The sequence below is a fragment of the Oreochromis aureus genome, linkage group 6 (assembly GCF_013358895.1).
Source record: "Oreochromis aureus strain Israel breed Guangdong linkage group 6, ZZ_aureus, whole genome shotgun sequence".
Taxonomy (NCBI): Eukaryota; Metazoa; Chordata; class Actinopteri; order Cichliformes; family Cichlidae; genus Oreochromis; species Oreochromis aureus.
The window spans coordinates 19,116,481-19,136,254 of NC_052947.1; the positions used below are offsets into that span (position 1 = coordinate 19,116,481).

At 40.6% G+C, this 19,774-nt stretch overlaps 1 protein-coding gene across 4 annotated transcripts in view; it reads right to left on the reverse strand.

Annotated features, from left to right (window-relative positions):
- Positions 1–19,774, reverse strand: part of npnta (nephronectin a) — a 56,773-nt gene that overhangs the window by 29,398 nt on the left and 7,601 nt on the right. For 2 of the 4 annotated variants that reach the window (XM_031752267.2, XM_031752269.2), the window contains exons 2-4: positions 13,538–13,638; positions 6,805–6,855; positions 3,606–3,698 (exon numbers count right to left, since the gene is read on the reverse strand). In XM_031752267.2, the coding sequence (XP_031608127.1) occupies positions 3,606–3,698; positions 6,805–6,855; positions 13,538–13,638 (245 nt within the window). The remainder of the gene's footprint in view (positions 1–3,605; positions 3,699–6,804; positions 6,856–13,537; positions 13,639–19,774) is intronic. The other 2 variants (XM_031752268.2, XM_031752270.2) reach the window with 1 other exon arrangement.

Consider the following 19,774-nt stretch of genomic DNA (forward strand, 5'->3'; position numbering starts at 1 on the left):
GGCACACGGTGTAGCCTTCTGCTGCTGAAGCTCATTTGCTACAGGGCTCAGTGTGTTCATGTTCAAAGATGCTCTTCTCTTCTGTCTTGCTTTCCCATTCTGATCCTTGCTTTGAACTTCAACAGTTATCGTGACCATGTCTGCATACCTACCTAAATGAACTGAGCCACTGCCATGTGATTAGCTGATGAGATATTTGCATTAGCTAGCAGTTGAACAGGTGTACCTAAAGTTGATGGTGAGTGGTAAAAGTTAAACTTAGTAGGAGAATCAGTGGATTTACCTGAAAAGTACCAGAAAAGAGTATTTTTGCAGATGGTATTAAGTAAAGCAAAATCACCATAAAGAATCTGGAGGTCGATCTGATCAGTGAGCGATCCTTTAGCAGCCACTGTGATTTCAAGACTCATTCTCTGCTGTCTCTGTGTGATAACTTTCTTCGATTCTCCATGCGCTGTTAATTGTAATAGGAGAGTTCTGCAAGCCACCATCTGGCTGCTTTATTGTGTGATGTGATATCATGTCTTCGATCATATGTGTTCAACCTGTGTTGCATCATTCTTAATGGAAAGATATCTTTATCATTACCATGAATATCAGAAGGAAATCTTAGCAGGGGATGATTTCTAATCACATTTACTTCAAACTCACAGGAGTTAACTCAGGTCAAACATTACTTCTTGCCTCTTTGGTGACCTTAAAGAGAACACAGATAAAAGGAATCTGGAGTAATAGCCAGACAACTGAGTGTAAATACACAGTATGATGACATGCATGCAATACTTTAAATACTTGCAGCTGTTTGGCTGCTAATAGCAGACAGCCAGAAAGACAAACAGTGACAGAGAGGGATCGGTTTCTAAACCAACAGCCCTGAAGTATCTGTCTACACCTACACTGAATTAAATTCGCATGGAGATTAGTCAAAGTGTTCGTGCTCTTTTCTGCGGCTTTGCCAAGATAAAGCAGTGAGAGATCCAGATAATAGCTAATATTCTGAAAACAGATATAGAAGTAAACTGTATACATGCTTCAGCAGCAGTATTAGGCTATCACACTTAACGTGGTATTAATTATGTATCTGGCTGACAGACGAGGAGCATCTGGAAGCTCCGCAGCTGTATTCCTTCTGATGTCTGAGACGTCGATCCTCCAGCAAAATCTTTTAATAGTGTCTTAACAGCAGGTCAACTACACCTAATTAAATCCACCTGCATGGAATAATCATCTTATTAAAATGATTGGATCAGCGGGGGGAGTTTGCTGCCAAACTGTTAAACAGATTATCCTTATAATGAGTTTATTTGTGCAGCGAGAGCATGCTCATCTATCACTACGCTGAATGACAGCAACGATTCTCATCAGCACCGAGCGTGAGGCGAGTTCTCAAAACGATTCTGTTTGGATTCTCAGAGTAGCCGCTGTTTTTCTTGACAGCCGAGTGCCCGTCGAGTTAATGGTGAAAAATAATCACATTCATTTAAATTATATCCCGTTCAGATCGGGATAGGAGCTGCAACAAAAGTTAAGACCAAAGAATTTGGCAGTAAAAAACCCTCCAAAAACAAACAAGGTATGTAGGTAAGAAGTAATTCTCTGATAACAGTACCAGCTAATATAAAAAAATTGGACGTGAAAATACGGCAGCTGCTGTGATCGTGTTTACTGTAAACACTGACTGTCAGTGGGTTGCTTTTGCTGCACACAAACAGTGTTTCTAAGGTGTTCAACACTCTTGTTAATCAATCCGAGCCTCCAGGGTGGCAAACACATCCACACATCCCACTTAAAAGAAATTTGTGTATTCACCACCGATGTCCACACTTGTGCACATTTTCCTGTTGTAATCTCTTTTTTAAAAATAAAATGGTAGATATTATCATTTGCAGTCAGTGAATTTTTGTTGGTGTGATGAGGTCACATAGGCACCGAAGGCCAGCTAATGACCTTTTTAAGGGACACAAACTAGGAAACTGCTGGACAAAAGTTTACAAAGTCGCTCAATTTTCTAAGTGTTAAATTTGTCTCTTTAAAATGTTATCAGCGATTTGCAGACAGATAAATATAGATAAATGTTCACCTCCTTTTAGAAGCACAAGCAGGGCATAAAATTGAATTATTCAAATATAGGTACTTAAGTCGAGTATTTAGCCTCTTAACGAGTTTGACCACCGGTTGCACTCATTGTGCAACTCCCCAGGAGACGCCGTTTTCCTCAAAACAAATTTACAGATTATAATCTGATTCAAAAGCTCTCGGGGAGACTGGTTGACCTTTAGCGGCATCGAGGTCAGAGAAGCAGCTCGGGGCCTCTTATTTCTTTCCTCCAGTTGTCTCCTCGAGATAAATACTGCACTCCAGAGGGACAGGATATTAGAATGCTTCAAAACACTGGCCACCTGGCACATCAATAGTACACCTCAAATCAATGTTTGACCGACGCTGCATTTAAATGAGAAAATCTAATCTCCGGTCCCTGAATAATTAAATTGGTTTCCATAGCATGGGGCAGCGTGGCAGAGAATGCGGGGTTATCAGCACCTACGCAGGCTGAAAGGTCAAGTCTGCCACTCAGAGCTAAGTAAAACGTCTCGAGCTTATTGGAAAAATGGGAGTTCGGCAGACGCTTGAAAGTACAGTTTCATCTTGAAAGGTCTCGGAATCGCTTTTGTCAGATAAGTCTATCTGAACGGTTGGCAGCAAAGTCTGCTGCGCTTGGATACTGTATCCTTTTACTTTCCTCCTCTTTGTTGCAGATTGAGACAAAGTAGACCCGTCTGGCCCAGGCAGACAGGAGCCACCTATAGCCCTGAAATGCAGGATGAGTCATTTGGAACATTCCGGAAAGGATTTCAACACCCCCACCCCCCTCCCTCCCCCTTGTTTTTAATTACACACTATCCTATTCCCGTCTCAGGGCGTGAATTCCACAAGTATTTTCAAGCTGCTTGGATGCAGGTCAACTCGGAGCTAACTAGGGAAGCTTTAATGCTTTTCAACGTGCCCAAAGTGTAAAGGCACAAGAACTCCAGACACCCCCCCCCCGCCCACTCTCATCCACCGACCAGCACACACACACACAAACAAACACCTTCAAATAGCATTGATTGCACTCAGTCGTCCAAGTTATCTCTGGTCAGTAATTGAGATGTTATCTCCACAGGAGAGGATGCACTCCAGGGATCATTCAACGCGGCTTCACCACTCATTTCCATTTGAGCTGAATCAGCCCCCGCGGTCCACCTCCTACCCTGTGATTAAAGCACCTCACTAATGTCAGCTGATGCAAACCAGCTTCCGCTCCTGTGGCAGCTTTACAGCGCTGATGTTCTACTGTGGAGATTTGGCTGCAATAAACAGTGATTACGCTGACATCACTCAAGGCAGAGCTTCTCCTTCACTTAGTTTTCCTTAAGAAAAATGCGCACGTCAGCAGGCCCGTTGCTTAGTGGGTGGGGACAATATTTCCCGACTCTCCCTGCTTTCTTTGTGGTTTATCTTTCTATTTCAGTGCACTGCGAGGAACAGATAAGTCACGTGAAATGGCAAAACAACATCACGGTCAGAGTTATGAAAGCGTCTGCAAGCTTCGGTCGATAGCTCACCTTGATTGCAGGTTTTCCCAGTGAAACCAGGATGGCACTTGCACTTATTGGGTCCCACGCAGTCTCCATGCTTACAGCCAGGCTGGCACACAGCTGGTTAAAGGGGGATTCAGAAGGGAAGAGACAGATCAGCGCAGCGCCCTGGAAGACTACGTGTACCAGATCAGGATGACAAAGCACTTAATCCTACTGCTTTTTGACTTCCACAACCCCTTGGCTGTAAATTTACTCCCAAGTTACAGCAAAAAGACAGCCAATGCCTCATTCATATAGGAAATGTGTTTGTTTCTCCTTGTGTGACAGTCATATTATCATTGACTAATGATAGTGGAAAAGCCATTTTCAGCTAACCACATAGTAGTTGTTTTTTTTACTTTGCACAGTGCAGGATTCAGGAGAAGTTTTATTGTCCTTGCTGATATTAAATTATTTCTCACTGTATAAAATAAATGAGACGTTTGACCTTTTTTACACCCGGCAAAATTTAGATTCTCGTGGCTTTAAAATGCAGCGCTGATATTTACTCTGGCATGCCGCCAACAAGGATTACCAAGGTGAATAATATTTCCCTCTTAGAGCGAAAATGAAACAATTAAGCACCAAAATAGCAGATTATAATTAGTTTCTCATTAAAGAGATCTTACATAGTGCGTGGATAGTTGATACTTTGATTGTGTACAGAGACGTGGAATTAGAGCTTCACTGGCTCTGTTCTGTCTCAGTGAGTTGGAGGCTTGCCCTGCTTATCTTACTGCGCTTGCTGCAGCTTGCTGCTAAGCACTTCTGATACACCGAGTGTTACTAATTTTCATTAAAAGCTTCATTAATTATGTCATAATACAATACCATCAGAGGACTTAATTACCAGTGTGGCAGAAGAAGCAGTACTCACGAGTCTGTGAGTGTGCGTGCTTGCAGAGAGGGAGCGAGAGAGATGTTCTTTTGGATAGTATTCATCCCACCAGCCAGTCTGTTGTTTATCTGGAAGGATGTGATGGTATACTGAGCTTTATTTGTGCTGATAAAGATGCAGGGCATGCTTGTTTTGGTGATGTCCTGCATACAGCACTGCAACCCCTCACTGAATCCAGCAAATAACCTGCATCAAGGAGGATTTATCTCTCGCCTTAACCAGTCCGATCTCTGACAGTTTTAGCTCAAACGCAGCTTAACTGATTTCAGTTTGGTGGAAGGTTGAATGATCAGACAAAAGACCAAAGACGTCATATATATTTGTTTATGTATGTGTTTCTTCGGGTATCAGTGAGTATGTTTTTAAAAACAAACGCAGAAGAAAGTGATCCCGAAATTCAGGTTTTGATAAAAAGAAATTCCACGATAAAGCCGGAATTTCCAAAGCTCAGTAGGAGACTGTAACAGCTGTAGCTGTCTGTAATATTACAAGAAAAAAAAACTGACAGATCATCTATTTAAAAAAGTTTTCTCTTTCAGCTGAATTTAGGTTAACCCATGCCACCATGCTGTGTTGCCTCTTTAAAACATACTGGAATAAAGTCCTGTGACACTAGGTATTTGCATGTATATTTAATATAAAAAAATCTTTTGATTGAAAATATCTAAGTGCTCTCTGTTCCAAATGATAGATATGAGTTACTTCAGCGCACTGACTGACGCCTGATACAAGCGTAGAAATGGTTGAATACTCTCTAAGTGAAATCCATATGCTAACAATTGAGTTACATCCTCAGAAATTTCCATTTAATTTGCAGCTAACCAGGTCTATTCATAAAAAACAGTAACTTTAGTTACTCAGGTTCAGGAATTCAAAGAGACCAAGGTATGATATGATTCCTTTAACTGATCTATATAACTACTCGAGACTCATTTTACTTTATTAGGCTCAGTGATTGAACAGAATGAAAAGCAATGTAAGCCAACTTTGAGCTTGTGATATGAATCAGGTTGTTAACACACCGAGCAGTCAAAGTTCACATTTGCGAATTAAAAGTGGCCCATTCTTGTTGGAGGACATGAAACGCGCTGTGCTCTTCCGGAAGCAGAAGTTTGTTAGACTGGTCTGGTCGACAGATTAAAGGAGAGCAGCTACTGATGTCTTCGTTAGAGAGCAGCCAAGTGAATGCTTTGTGTTGTTACTCTCCTCCAAGGAGGAGGACTTGATTGGAAAGATCAGAGGCAACCATCAACAGGCTTTGCCTTTGAGGGTATTTTTAAGCCTCTGGCCTGGCAGAGAGATCAGGATAATGACCGGTGTTCATTAGCCACAGCAAAGCACAGGGAGCACTAAAAGTGGCCCCGCCAGCTGGAAGGCCAAACATAGTGAGTGTAATCCTCGTTCCTTGAACGCCATCAAAACACGTCAAGTGATGACACACTTTCACTTTGGTTTACATCAGCCATTCCTCCGGACTCAAGAGAATTGTTACTGATCCTTGTGTGGACTGTTTATGGCGAATAAGCCTCGTGTTAGTGTAACACATCGTTTCATCAACCTAACGTGGAAATAATTACTAGCAAGTAAGGGATAACTTGCGGCTTATTTCTTTTTGATTAATGACATATAAAGCCAACTGAGATCAGGAAAGGCAATTCTGAAAATTGAGACGCTACAAATAAGGAATATTTATCATTTTAATTTTGTATATGATCAAACTCTAGCCGTTTGCCTAATAAGTTCACCGTTCCTAACAGGAGCGTCTGACTCTGCTCGACCTTGGGATAATTGACTAGGCGATGCTGTGGTGAGTATCCTATTTATTAGGGAAATATAAACCCATCCAGAGTTCTTACACTGACAAGTCGCGGCACATGCTCTGTTAATAACGCTGCATCATAAATGCTTGAAGAGCCCTATTACTGATATAAAATTTAAGAAACATTATGGATTTCAGCTTTAAGGGGCTCATTAGTATTCCAATGGATTGACCAGAGGGGTGTTTGAATATTAAAAAGTTACCAAAGAACTTTACCAAAGAAGAGCAAAATTCCTGTTAGACACTGGGTTCAGCTGACACAGGGTCTGCAGAGTGCAAGCTGTTTGCACAGACCTGAGGCCAGAGGGAAGGAGATGGTTACTGCCAAGGGGTGGAGAGGTGTTACTGGTTTTGGAAGCGGGTGTGGGCTTGGCTCTATAAATAAGTGAGTGAGCACAGGATTCAGAGGATGTGCCCCCAGCAGTACATGTCAAGCAAGATTATTTCAAGAAACATGTGGAGCTAACCTTGGGGCAGGCACCTTATCCCGACTACTCTGTGAGTTAAGGCGAAGAGAGCTGCAAAACAAATAGCCAAATAAACAAGATTGCAGGCATTGTTTAGTCTCTGGGGGAGCAAAAAAAAAAGGAAAACAAACAAACAAACAAGCAAACAAACAGACATGATGTTAGAGGGCACAGTCTGGTCATTTGACAAGCAAACATTCCTGGAACGCGCACACGGTCTGGAGGTCTGGAATCACACATATGCCTTGTTGCCTCTGGGGACGTTTGGAATACATTATTAATAAAAGAATAATTAGAAAAAGGAGTAAAAGTGCTGTCCTATTATTAAAGGAGGACATTGCTCTTATTTAAAGCATTGAAGGTGGAAGCATTGTTTCTTCACATGATGTGAAACAGCGAAATTATAGCTCCAAATTAAAAATATAAGACTGCACTGCTAAGATTATTCCTTTTAAGTTCCTTTAAATCACTCAAGTGAACATGGTTCGCCTTCAGCTCTAACAAGCAAACCCTCGCTTTCACCTCAAACAGGCGAAAAGACGTATTTTTTTAGTGGAGCCTTTACAGCCCGGTGGTAATGAAAACAGCGAAGCAGACAAGGAAGCCACACAGACAACCCCGATAAACGATCTTACTTAAACTGAGGTATCACTTTTCTCCTTTCACCGCTCGCTTGTTAGCTCACATTACCAATTCTAGGCTCCTGCCTTAATCCTGCGCGCACCATTTGAAGAAACAAAGACTGCACTCAATCAAACAAAATCCCGGCCTCAGTGGGTCTGAAAAACCCGCAAGGACCTCGGAGGAAATTATAATGTGTGATCTATTTAATATGGAGATGATATTCAACCCACTCCTTTAAAATGCAGAGAAAATCAGAACACGTCTTTGGGCCTGGGAATTTCGTAGCGCTTGCAGGAATATTCGAGTTAATATAAAAAAGGTTAGCACTTAATAATAAGCCCTGTGTAATTACGGTGCAATTTTCACAACAATTACTGTGTAATTTTACAGAATTCAAGGCGTAATCTTTTTCCCCTAAAAAATACATGAGGGCCTGGCAACTGGAAGCTTTAAAGGAACGAAGAAACAAATTATTTTTTAAGTTATGGGCACTTTCAGGGGATTGTAAAAGAAGGAAACAGAAATTATATCTGAATAAGTTTTTATTTAATGAAGACTTTAATGGCATTTAGTGGTAAGTGAGAAATTAACTAGTATTATTTGGAGTGTGTGGTGTATTACAGAGTATCCCAGCCTCCATTTACTATGATATTTACCTTTTAAAACTTTAACAGTGTTTTTTGAGTTGTTTTTTCTTATCCACATATTAAGGGGCCTAATTTCAGACGACCATGTCCAAGTTAAAACTCAACATTTTTTATGACTGTAGATTCGAGCCCAAGTCTGCTGCTGATAATATTATCAAGGCAAGCCAAGTGTGCTTATATTAGTACAGCACAGCTCTGCAAATACCCATCTTTATTCTCAGTGACACGTTCTCAGTGTAGGGTTAAGGATTTCTTTTGTATAAGAAACCTCTATTATGAACTATGGATTGAGAGTTTGAAGGGTCAAGCAAGCCATTGTTGGGTTGCAGTTTGAGAAGGCTTTCAGAGTGACCACAGCAGGTACTAAACTCAAGTTTTAGCCTTTTCACAATTTCTCCTTTACATCTTTTTCTTACAAGTATGAGGCTTTGTAGAAGATCCAAATTGCTGAAAGAAAGAGATTATCCATGCAAATGTTCCTGTCTGTGCATTACATTTATGTGACTAATTATAAAATTTGGCTAGGGTGTGATTATGTTCAGGCAATTAAATCATTTGATCAGTGAAAATGGAGTTTAGGTAGGGCACAGACTTCTGTCTGCTCTGTCCAGCCACTCAGATTTTACACCCTCATGGCTCATTCCCGCTGAATGCTTTAGCTGTCATGCAAAAATCATCGACAAAGAACTTCTTGAGCCAGTGAGACTGTTCCCATTGAACGCTTACAGGCTGGGATGTGAAAATCTAGACACTGGGTGTACCGAAGCTGAACTCTCCATATTGATGAGTTTTTCGCACTGCGAAAGATGAGAGCTGGACTTTTATTTGTCTCATTCTTCCTGACACTGGCAATGACTTCCTGCCCTGACCTTGAATCCTAGCACTTGCATGAGCACGCAGAATTGTCCAGTGCAAACTTCCCTCAAACAAATATAATAATGATGTTTTTTAGCCATGAATATTTACGCTTTAATGGAATTAGATTCATATTTGATACAGATTTGAATCAGCTGATATAATCTTTGACAAATAACCGATGACTGTGGCTGACTGAGAGGACCGTGTGGTTACTGACGCGGCCGGGATCAACTTGTTAAAAAGACGGCTTTTTAAGCGTCGTCCTCAGTGAAACAGAAAGGGAGGCACTTTCATGTGACCAAAGTGAAATGCATTTCACTGGAAATGCAAATGTTCGAATGCTCACTGTGGCAGTGAAATGTTCGCGATGGCAGCTGGTTGGAATAAGTAGCTTCAAGTGTGGCTTTGCCTGCTGGATGGCCTGTCAGAACATTATGAGTGCAGCCTCAGTCTGCTATAAATCTAAAGCTCATCTCTCTCACACACGCCCCATCTGCCTGATTTTCTCACTTGTCTTCCCATCCTAACGTCTCACCTCCACTACAAGAGCAATCACCTCCAACTCCTTCCCCTTAAATCATTTCCTCTACACCTCAGGATTTTTACTTTTACTCCTTTTTCTCTTCTTTCCCGCACTTGGATCTAAGAGCTGTGGAAAAAAAAAAGTCAGGGTTGATCCATTAAGTTTCTCATTCTTTGAGAGAAGTCGCGCAAACCGGCTGCTGAGCTCTGAGGCTGAAAAGCCACAATCCGATAGCTCCAGCCTAATCTCTTCCATCTCCGCTAAAATTTTCCAAAGACCTGAAATCTGTGATGACTGCAACCCATCACACACATGCAGAAAAAGGTACGTTCACATGCACACATCCATGATTACCCACAATTTCTTTCTGAAACCTTCCACCTCCCTCCTCTTAGGTTTAAATCAGCACCTTACTGACTTGATGGAATGCTGATTGTAGTCTCAAGTGAATGGATTTGAGCTGTGCCCACTCAGGAGCATTGAAAGCATTAAGGCGAGCACTCACCGAGTGATTTAACTCACGGAACAGATACGGTTTTGTTGGGGAGGGAAAGTGGTAAAGCAGCAGCTTCATATGGTGGTTAAGTTCAAAATTAGCTGATTTTTTTGGCCGAACATGGAACATGTGGGATTCCAGAGCAACAAAGAAGACATGCTCACACACTGCTGTTTGGCTGGTCAAGTAACTGATGCAAACAGGACTTTAATGTGATGTAACTGGTTTATTTTAAATGACACGACACCAATCATGTATTATAAACTTTAATTTCTTAGAGGCGAACCCTCACGAGAAGTAGCAATAGGTTTTGAAGCTTCCGTGCTTCTGTAGTTATCTTCATATTCTTTACATCCTCAGCGAAAGCACATATCTATTTTTTAAATGGGAAGCTGTAAAGGCAGAGAGCCCAGTACAAATGCACTGGGAAGTACTGGGCACTGAGATGGCTCACTCCTGCCAGGATTACTGCTGAATTTGGCTCTGTGTTCAAACAAATACATTTGAAACAGTGGTGATTTCGCCTGTATCATTCCAGCACAGATTTTCTAGTTCAAGTGTCAAGGCCTTGGGAAAAGGTAGGAGGTGTTTTTGAACAAGGTCAGCTACAGTATAAAAACTATTTCAAATTCCAGCCGTGAAATCAAACCCCCTCAAGCTGCGAGTTTAGTTCCGTCCTCTAAACGATTAGCATGACTTGCTCCAAGTGTTTATGTAAGAGCAACATTATCATATTTTGTTACTAACAGACGCAAAGAAAGAGGTGGATAAAAGAAAAGACCTTAGGTTAATCTGCCTGAGCTGAAAAGGAATACAAAAACAGTGCATTGATGAACTCAAGGAACGCTGTTCGTGTTCTTTAGAACAAAAACTCTTTTGCATGTAATGAGAGTGAAAAACAGCTGCAAAACTCAAAGGCTTAAAAATCTTTTAGATTAGCAGTAATGGACCTTTGGACCCAACAAACAGTGTGTGGCATATTTTCTATTTAAAAAAAACAAAAAACACAAAAACACAAAATACAGTGAATAAAATTAGCATGGCATGGTGAGCTTCAACAAATGAGAAAACACATCAAAATATGGTAATTTAAGCAATGAGAAACACAAAATGAGTCAACTGTTGAGTGAATTAAACATTATTTCAAAAAGCAATAAATATGTGCCCAGTTAGAAACATCTCTCGGCCCTTTTCCACAGCAGGAACTTAACAATCTGAAGTTGTGTGAGGTCTTGCCTTTATTTCCACTTTATTTTACAAACATTGTAATATTATTCTTTATTTGAAAATAAGGCATAACTTTGAAATATTATATGCCAATAAAAAGACGGCAATATATAAAAGAATTATGTTTATTTTCTTTCATTTTATACACGACCAAATGAAAATCAGGCAGTCTTTCAAATAAATGTGGGGAGGGGGGCTAAAACATATATTGAATATCAAAAATAAAAACTTGTCTTATGTTTGTTGTAATGGTGATTTAGTGTTTGTATCACATCCAGTTCATTTCCAAAATTCGGATGAGATTAGAGGAGCTAAAGCTTAGCTAGCAGCTGTTATTGTAGCAAATACTGACATTGTTTCTTGCTAACATGAGTTTTCTCAGTTGAGAAATTCACAGACCTGATATATTTAGATTTTTTAAAATGACAACGAGCTGATTTAAGGCAGATCCAGTCAGTTTAGTTGTATGACGACATCTCCAGCACCACACAGGTTGCTAGTGGTGCAGCTAACTTAGCTTGGAGGAAGCTAACAGCAAAGTGTGAAAAATTTCGAGGTATTTCACAACAACAATTTTTATTTATATTTATTTATTTGTATATATTTGCATTGGTTTTTAATTTACTAGCAAACTACGGTCGAGTAAGTTGATATGACTGAGAAGCTCAGATGAAGATGTTTTCTTTCCCTGACTTGGTCTCTCTGCGGTTACATTCAGTGCAATGCTTAGAAGCTTTTGCTGAACTTATGGAGCTGTAACATTTTATTATTTCACTTCTTCTGACTTTTGTAAGCTGAGTGTTGCCTTAAAAATTACTATTCTTCCTGACAGCTTATTCATTTATTCTTATTAACTCAGCAGTGACTTAAGCCAGGTGATTGGATGAGAGCTGGAGGTAGCTGGATTGGTGCCTCCCTGATCACCGCTCACATATCTGTAACCAAAAACGTGAATCTTAAGCCAGGTTGGTGTAGTTTCTCATAAAGCTCGACAACAGAAGGAAACCAAGGCCAGACAAATATGTCGCACAATTTCCATTAGTATCATGTGATACATACTGGAAACAAAATGGATTTTCCCCCAATACAGAGATCCTTGGTGTTATCAGAATTTGATCCATTTGGTCATTAATTTGGGGGAATTCCAGAAGACCTGTATGCTTAAACTACCATTCAAATGGGCCAATACAAAGCTAGAAGTGCAACCTCTCAGCAGTTCAGCTCAGCAGAATCAGCCATATGTACATGCTGTATAGGCACAAATAATGTGAAAGCACAAAAAAGGCTGGACATAACATGAATGTAAACAGTAAGTTTTCATAGTAATTAACGGGCATCGTGTTCATGTTAATGCATGGATGAAATTGCTCCAGCTAGTTAAGAAACATCTAGCATCTTTAAAGACCATCATTAACACATTGTACCTCGTGGGTTTCATCTCCAGGGTTTGAGCGTATACTTCTTCGTAATGGCCCATGTGAGGTCTTTTGCCCTGCCTTTTTGCTTATCTAAACTAGCCAGCTGTTGGCTTAGCAGACACACACAGGATGAGAGCGCTATTGATTTTCTCTTGGCAAGGAAGCGAATAAGCATACCCACTTCCCTAACCTTTTTAATAGCCGCTTGGTAAATTCTTGCCGTGGAAAAGGCCTGTTTATGTGTTACCGCTTTTCTTTTATTAAATGTCCACAGCAAAGCAGCAGGCGTACCATCAGAGCCACCAAGCCATGCAAAGGATCTGATATTTGCGAGGCACCCAGCCAGTGTCTAAAATCCACTGGTATATTCACACCTCCCTCAGTAGCATGGAGTAAATATGTTGATAATGTGAGATGAAGCATTCAGTGTTACACAATGACAGGACACATCCTCTGAATCCTGATGAGTCAAGTTATGTACACCTGACAGCACCATGGACTATGTTAACATCACTGTTTGTTTGGGTTTTTTTCATTTGTTCATGCACTGCTGGCAAGCTTATGTTTGCACACTTGTAATCTATAATCAATCTCCTGTTTCCCCTTTGAATGTGTCCACCTGCAGCTATAGTCTCACTCATTATGGCCACCCGCAGTGTGAATATAAGCCTCCGCCGCTCCACCAGCGATTATCATCAATCTTTACTCAAAGATTGTTCCAGGTGCAATGCTCCATTAGCTGCATGTGTTTCTGTTGAGACGATCTGCATGTGTATGTGTGTCTGCGCGTGTTTCCCCGAGCCTTTGCTGCATATCCTCAGTGTAACAGCATCTATGACCTCTCCCTCCTCCCTCTAGCTTGAAACCCCGCAACCTTGTTAGCTCCCGTTTAGGCCCGCCCCCTCTCAGCAGCACCAGCAGCAGGCACGGTGTCACTCACGCTGGCAGTGACCCCAGGAGCGACGAGTCCATCCCCAGCAGCAGTCCACACGGGCCCCATATCGACACAGGCCATTGGATGATGCCATCTGCCGTGGCCACCTGTGAGTGGATAACATAATAGGTTCACAGCCAATTAAAACACCTTAATGAAAAGCCTTTTTATATTGTTTGGAAGGGGAAGGGTGTGTGATTCAGAGCTTTCATGAGTCATTTTCCTGCTGCAAAGAAAAAGAACCAGAAGATACATTTAAAGACTTCTTTTTAAATAAAAAAAATGGCTTTTTAATCACTAGGTACAGTGAGCACTTATGGCAGTCATACTAACTGCAGGTACAGCAATGAAAATAGACACACACGAAACAAACGAGTACAGTTATGTTCACATCAGGTAGATTAAGCACTACTGCAAAATGCATGAATAATAACAAATAAAGACAGCCGGGTCTTTCTTGATAGATTTTTTTCTAATGTTTAATTTCCTCATCTAAATGCAGAGCATGAAGATGGATAGGGTTTCTGAACAGATTTAAAACCCTTTATTATGATTTAAATTCATTAGGATGAAAAATAAAACTGGCTTTGCTTGACTAATGTGGGGAGAAAAAAGTTTCAGTGCATAACAGCTCTTTAATTATGCATCAATCACAATCCTAAAACGGTCCACTTTAAGTGATGTCTATTTGTTTATTAATGTCAAAATATGATGACAAATCTCATTTATTGAGGACTCCGGGGTGCTGTCTTTCTGTATTTCACTCCCTTTTTAAAAAAATAAATCAGATACTCTGTTTGTGTAACACAAAGAAACAGCGGCAGTAAAAGAGTTACGTTTGAAAAGTGGTAAACAGAAAACGTTTGCCATTTCGCTTCTCGAATTTCAACAAATATCTGAAGGAGGTGAAAGTGACAAGTGTCAGAGAGTCGAAGACTGACTTTTCTCCGCTTCACCGTAGCAGATTATCTCTGAATCATGGAAACAAAACTGACAGCACATCAGCTCGTGTTGGTTTCTTTAATGTCAAACTGGAGACCTGTATTGAAAGCCTGCCAGGCCCGATTTGAATTTAGCCTTCAGTGCGTGCATCGCTACGCCGCTGACACGCACATCTGACAACACCACATTACTGCTGTGTTCACTTGGCTTTCGGGAGCTCCTGAAAAAGATTAGGGACTACGCACTTCCGGTTGTCCTTGAAAATACAATATTTGCCTCCAAAATGGCAACTCCATGACACTGGAAGATGGTATTATCTCTGCTACACAGAGATGATAGGTAGGTATTAGTTCTTATACACATTCTAAAGTAGGTTATTTCCCAAACACAACAGTTCCTCTATGAGAAATTAGAGCCGGATATTTTTGTTACACTCTGCTCCATTCTGTTCAGAGCAAGAAAAAGCTTCTTGGCAGGCCGCGTATGTGGATTACCTTTTTTATCTGTACGAGGGCCGACCACATATTTATGGCGAGAATAGAGTGAAGGAATGAGCCCATTTAAGGATACTGAAGAAAATCCAAGCCACATTCTTTGAGAGCCTGGCGCTCATATGTTACCTAAAATCTGAAACAATAATAAACGAATCAGTGGATAGGGAAGATTTGTTGCAGCTGTTTTTCCCTCTTTCTTCAAATAAAGAGGACAATGTTTTTAATCAGTGGGACATTTTTATCGTCATTTATAGGTGTGAAGCACATGAGGAGGTTTGCACAGATCACTGAGTAAATCCAATACAAGAAGAAGGTTTTAATTGCACAGAAGAGCTGGAAAACGCTGTAATCCCGCACAAAACAAAGGAGAAGTACACTTCCTTTACGTGCGTCACACAAAAGACACTTTCTTTTTGTCTCTCAATGAGAAAGTGAGGTTGTCACTCAGTATTCAAGGCACATCCTCTGCTGCTATCCCTGCCTGTTAGTGCCTCTATGCCAAGATGAGGAAATGCTAATGCTTGCCCCTGCTGCCAATCACCTTTTTGGAGAAAAAAAAAAAAAAAAACAGACGGATGCTAAGTGAGAGTGGCAGATCCAGGGAAAATGTTTGTCTGCTGCCTGGTGAGCGGGAAGTAAGTCAGTGAAGCACACAGTATGGGTGAGGAAATGAGGAGAGGAAGGAAAAGGAAGCAGAACCAGAAGAGAGGAGACAAATGAAAAGAATTGCATGAAAGCAATAAAAGAGGAAAGGAAAGAATAGGAACGGTCTGGACACCAGCCACATTTCTCAACCTGCCTCCCCTTCCACACTAGAAGCTTGCTGCATAAAACAAATTAAAGATGCTTCTGCATGAGCAAAAACCCTGCTCGTTGACACCTTTCAAAACATCTGACAACCTCCTTTGACATTTCAGTGATATTTGGATTTGGCGACTGGAAGCTGATTTCATCCTGATGTTTTGAAAGCTCTTGTTAATTGCTGCATAAGGCAATCACCACCTTAGAATATGGAGGCATCAAGTGGAAGGCATTTATGCTGCTTCGGCTGCACCTGTTCCCGTATAACCTAATGGCCTCACATTCGTTTGCAGCCTGCAAAGTAATTATCACATCGAATGACTCCCGTGGATGTGCAGATTTAGTATCGTAACAGTTTTCATTTTTATTTCTGACAGTTTTATTATAAAAGCATATTTTCGTGTTCACGTCATAATCTTCAGCACACACGCGTTGTGCCATAATGAAGATGATAAGAGCAAAAACTCGACATTTTTTTAGATATACAGGGCTTTGTAAAACACTCAATTATAAAGTCATTTTTAAATTTCAAATGGGAAAAGGGAGATTAAGGGCCAATCACTAGACTAAAGGCTCAACCCCTCAGCTCTGTGCAGGGTCTGGCTAATGTGAATGTTGTAAATGATCCATAACTAGTTTCTGTTAACAGACAAGCTGCTGTAATTGGAGACAGAGCCAAAAGGTAATGAGTAAAAGGCGAGCTACAGAAGTGTAGCTGAGAGAAGATTAAGATGGCAGAAAGCAATGGCAATTTATTTATTTATTCGCTAATGGAAACAGTTTGAGTTTTGCTGTATTTCCCAACTGAAAGAAATAACACCGAAGAGTGTAAATGAGTTAAAATTTCAGTCAAAAAGAACTGCGGTATTTTTAGAGGCAGTCTTGATGTTAGAAATGCAGAGGCCCATGTAGTGACTTGCATCCTATATAATCTTGGATGATTCATAGAGACCTCAGAATAGAGATGGAGGAAATTTTTGTATCATAACAATAATGAAGCGTGTTTAAAAACTATGTCCAGCTGTGTGTGCTGGCATAAAAAATAAGAGGCACCTCTGGTGGTCTGATAAACGGCAAAAAGGTAGGTAACAAAGACAGACACCGGACCTATCATATCAAACTTTTTATGGACCTTTATGATATATGTTGCAAGTAGTTGAAGAGCATTGCTTTGGCATCAGTGAGAAGCAGTTGGTCTGCCTATATACCTATATAACTGACTGACGATCGTGGGCTCAAGAGTTGGGAGTTCGCCTTGTAATCGGAAGGTTACCGGTTCGAGCCCCGGCTCGGACAGTCTCGGTCGTTGTGTCCTTGGGCAAGACACTTCACCCGTTGCCTACTGGTGGTGGTCAGAGGGCCCGGTGGCGCCAGTGTCCGGCAGCCTCGCCTCTGTCAGTGCGCCCCAGGGTGGCTGTGGCTACAACGTAGCTTGCCATCACCAGTGTGTGAATGTGTGTGTGAATGGGTGGATGACTGGATATGTAAAGCGCTTTGGGGTCCTTAGGGACTAGAAAAGCGCTATATAAATACAGGCCATTTACCATTTATGTGACATCAGTGATGGCTATTCATATGCTTTATTTATCAAGATCAATGTAATAATTGGAAAAAAAACCTAATAGTAGTAGTATTTGCACATTTTTAACATGAAACTGGTTGAACTCTTACATTACATAAAGGAAAGTTGTTTTATTCTTCAAACTTGTTTTAAAAGATTGACAAGTTACGTCGAAAAATAAAAATGAAAAAGCTAAATACTGCTGAAAAAAACTGTTAAAAATGTCCTCACGTTAAAATGTGGGATTCAGACTTTAGTTGTAAAGATCCACATGCTACATGTAACACTGTAATTGATGAGGTAACTGATTCTATAATCTCTATCATATCTGAAATGATCATGAGACATGATGGAGGAAATCAGGACAAAAACGGCTAACTATGGGTATTTTAAAACTGATTTTTTTTTAAAGAACATACTTTATATACACTATTTTAAAAATCTAAGACATGGAAACAAAGAAATAAATTAAAACACAAAAATAAACTGACACACATACGAGTAAGCTAACACATTATACTGAGCTTATTATAACTTCACAAGGCGATCAAAAGTGATGCTGGAAGGTGCTTCAAGTCCTCAGCCGGGATCATAAAAATAAATGTGCTCCTTCACACCAGAGTCAAGCAAAATGCCAGAAATTATTTAAACATTGAAAATCTCCCAAACAGTTTTGACTATTTTATCTCCATAGGAGAAAATCTTTCTCAAGCTATTAATCCTCCTGAGGGCAACACTTGTAAACACATCTTCAAGGAAATTATTTAAAGTCTTTCTTCTTGACACCAGCTGATAAAAATACATTTTTAAAATCATCACAAGCATGAAAAGTTCCCATACAGTGGATATGGATGATATTCATAGTAAAATTGTACCTGAGATGACAAAGATTGTCAATATGACCCCTGGTGACAAACCAATGTATATGCATACATGTATAACAGATTGAATATCAGCACAATATGGCTTTAGAAAAAGAAGCACTTGTATCTCTGTTCTTGAACAAAACCAAAAACACCCCCACAATGATGTATTGATAAAACTGGCATATTCTTCCTTGTTTTTTTTAAAGTGTTTGATGTCAGATCCATTCCAAAATATTTTCAAGACTTCAGACTCCTAGATTTTGGATATTTGGTTTAAAAGTCTTATCTCTCTTTCTGCTTTTCTCACTAGCTGGCGGTCAGCAGGGGAGGTCGTCCGCAAAGCCAATACATCTCTGTGCGTGCTGTAAGGTTTCTATTTTGGTCAACAATGCACTTCCAGGCCTTATGATCTCTGGTCTTGGCCTTTGCTTTGCTCAAGGGTTGGTCGTCATTGTTTAAGCTCGTCTTCACACTGCTTGATCCAAATCTTCTTGGGTGCGTCACGCTTGCTTCTCCAGTGAGTGGGGTGCTGCTGCAGCAGAAGGCGATATTGCAGTCGATGGTTGCTCATGCGGCAGACGTGGCCAAAACATTGCAGTCATCTGGATCAGCTCTTCCATTGAGGGCTGCTGGTGATATTGACTGCATATTGCGCTGTTGCTGAAACAGTCACGAGGGCCACTTGGGGAATCTGTGCAAACAGTGCATTTGGAAGACCACGAGCTTGTTGAGGTTGTGCTTGAGGATGACCCAGGTCTTGGATCCATAGAGAAGAATAAACAATACCAATGTGCAGTACAGGCAGATTTTGGTGATGAGGGTGACATCTGTCTTCTTCCAGAATCGGAAGGAGGCGAATGCCGCCGCCGCTTGACCGATTCTTAATACAACTGATGCCGTTGATGCTTTCTTTTCTTGCACCAGAGAGCTGATCTGTTTGAATTCTCGCACTTGTTCGATTTGCACGCCTTCGAGATGCACTGCGACTGGTGACCCGTCAGCAGTAGGGAAAAATTGTATGTATGAAATATGCAATACACAAAGCAAAACTATGAAATATGGAGTCCCGCAGGGATCAATATTAGGACCACTCCTCTTCCTTTTATATATCAATAATTTTGTTTACTAACCTTGTTTTATAAAATAAAAATAAAACTCTAAAGCCTCCAAAATATTATAAACTAGAACACCTGGTTTAAATGCAATAAACTATTGTTATATATTGTTCAAACAAATGTATTTCAACCAAGCAGAAACCAAATAAACTGCACACAGGTGTGAATATGACTCTGAATTATTTCCTGGTTCACTGTGTTATCCCCGTGACAGACTAGCAATCTGTCCAGGTTGTACCCTCTTTCTCGCCCTATGGCAGCTGGGATAGGTTCCCCCCGTGACCCCGAAATGGATAAACAGGACAAAGTGGATGGATGGATCGAGAATCCAAATAATGTATCCAAATAAATGGTAGGGTTGTTGAGAAGGTAAAATTTACAAAATTTGGGGTGGTTGATGTTGATGAATATCTGAATTTCAAGAGGCTTTTTGACAAATTAATGAAGAAATAATCTGAATATGT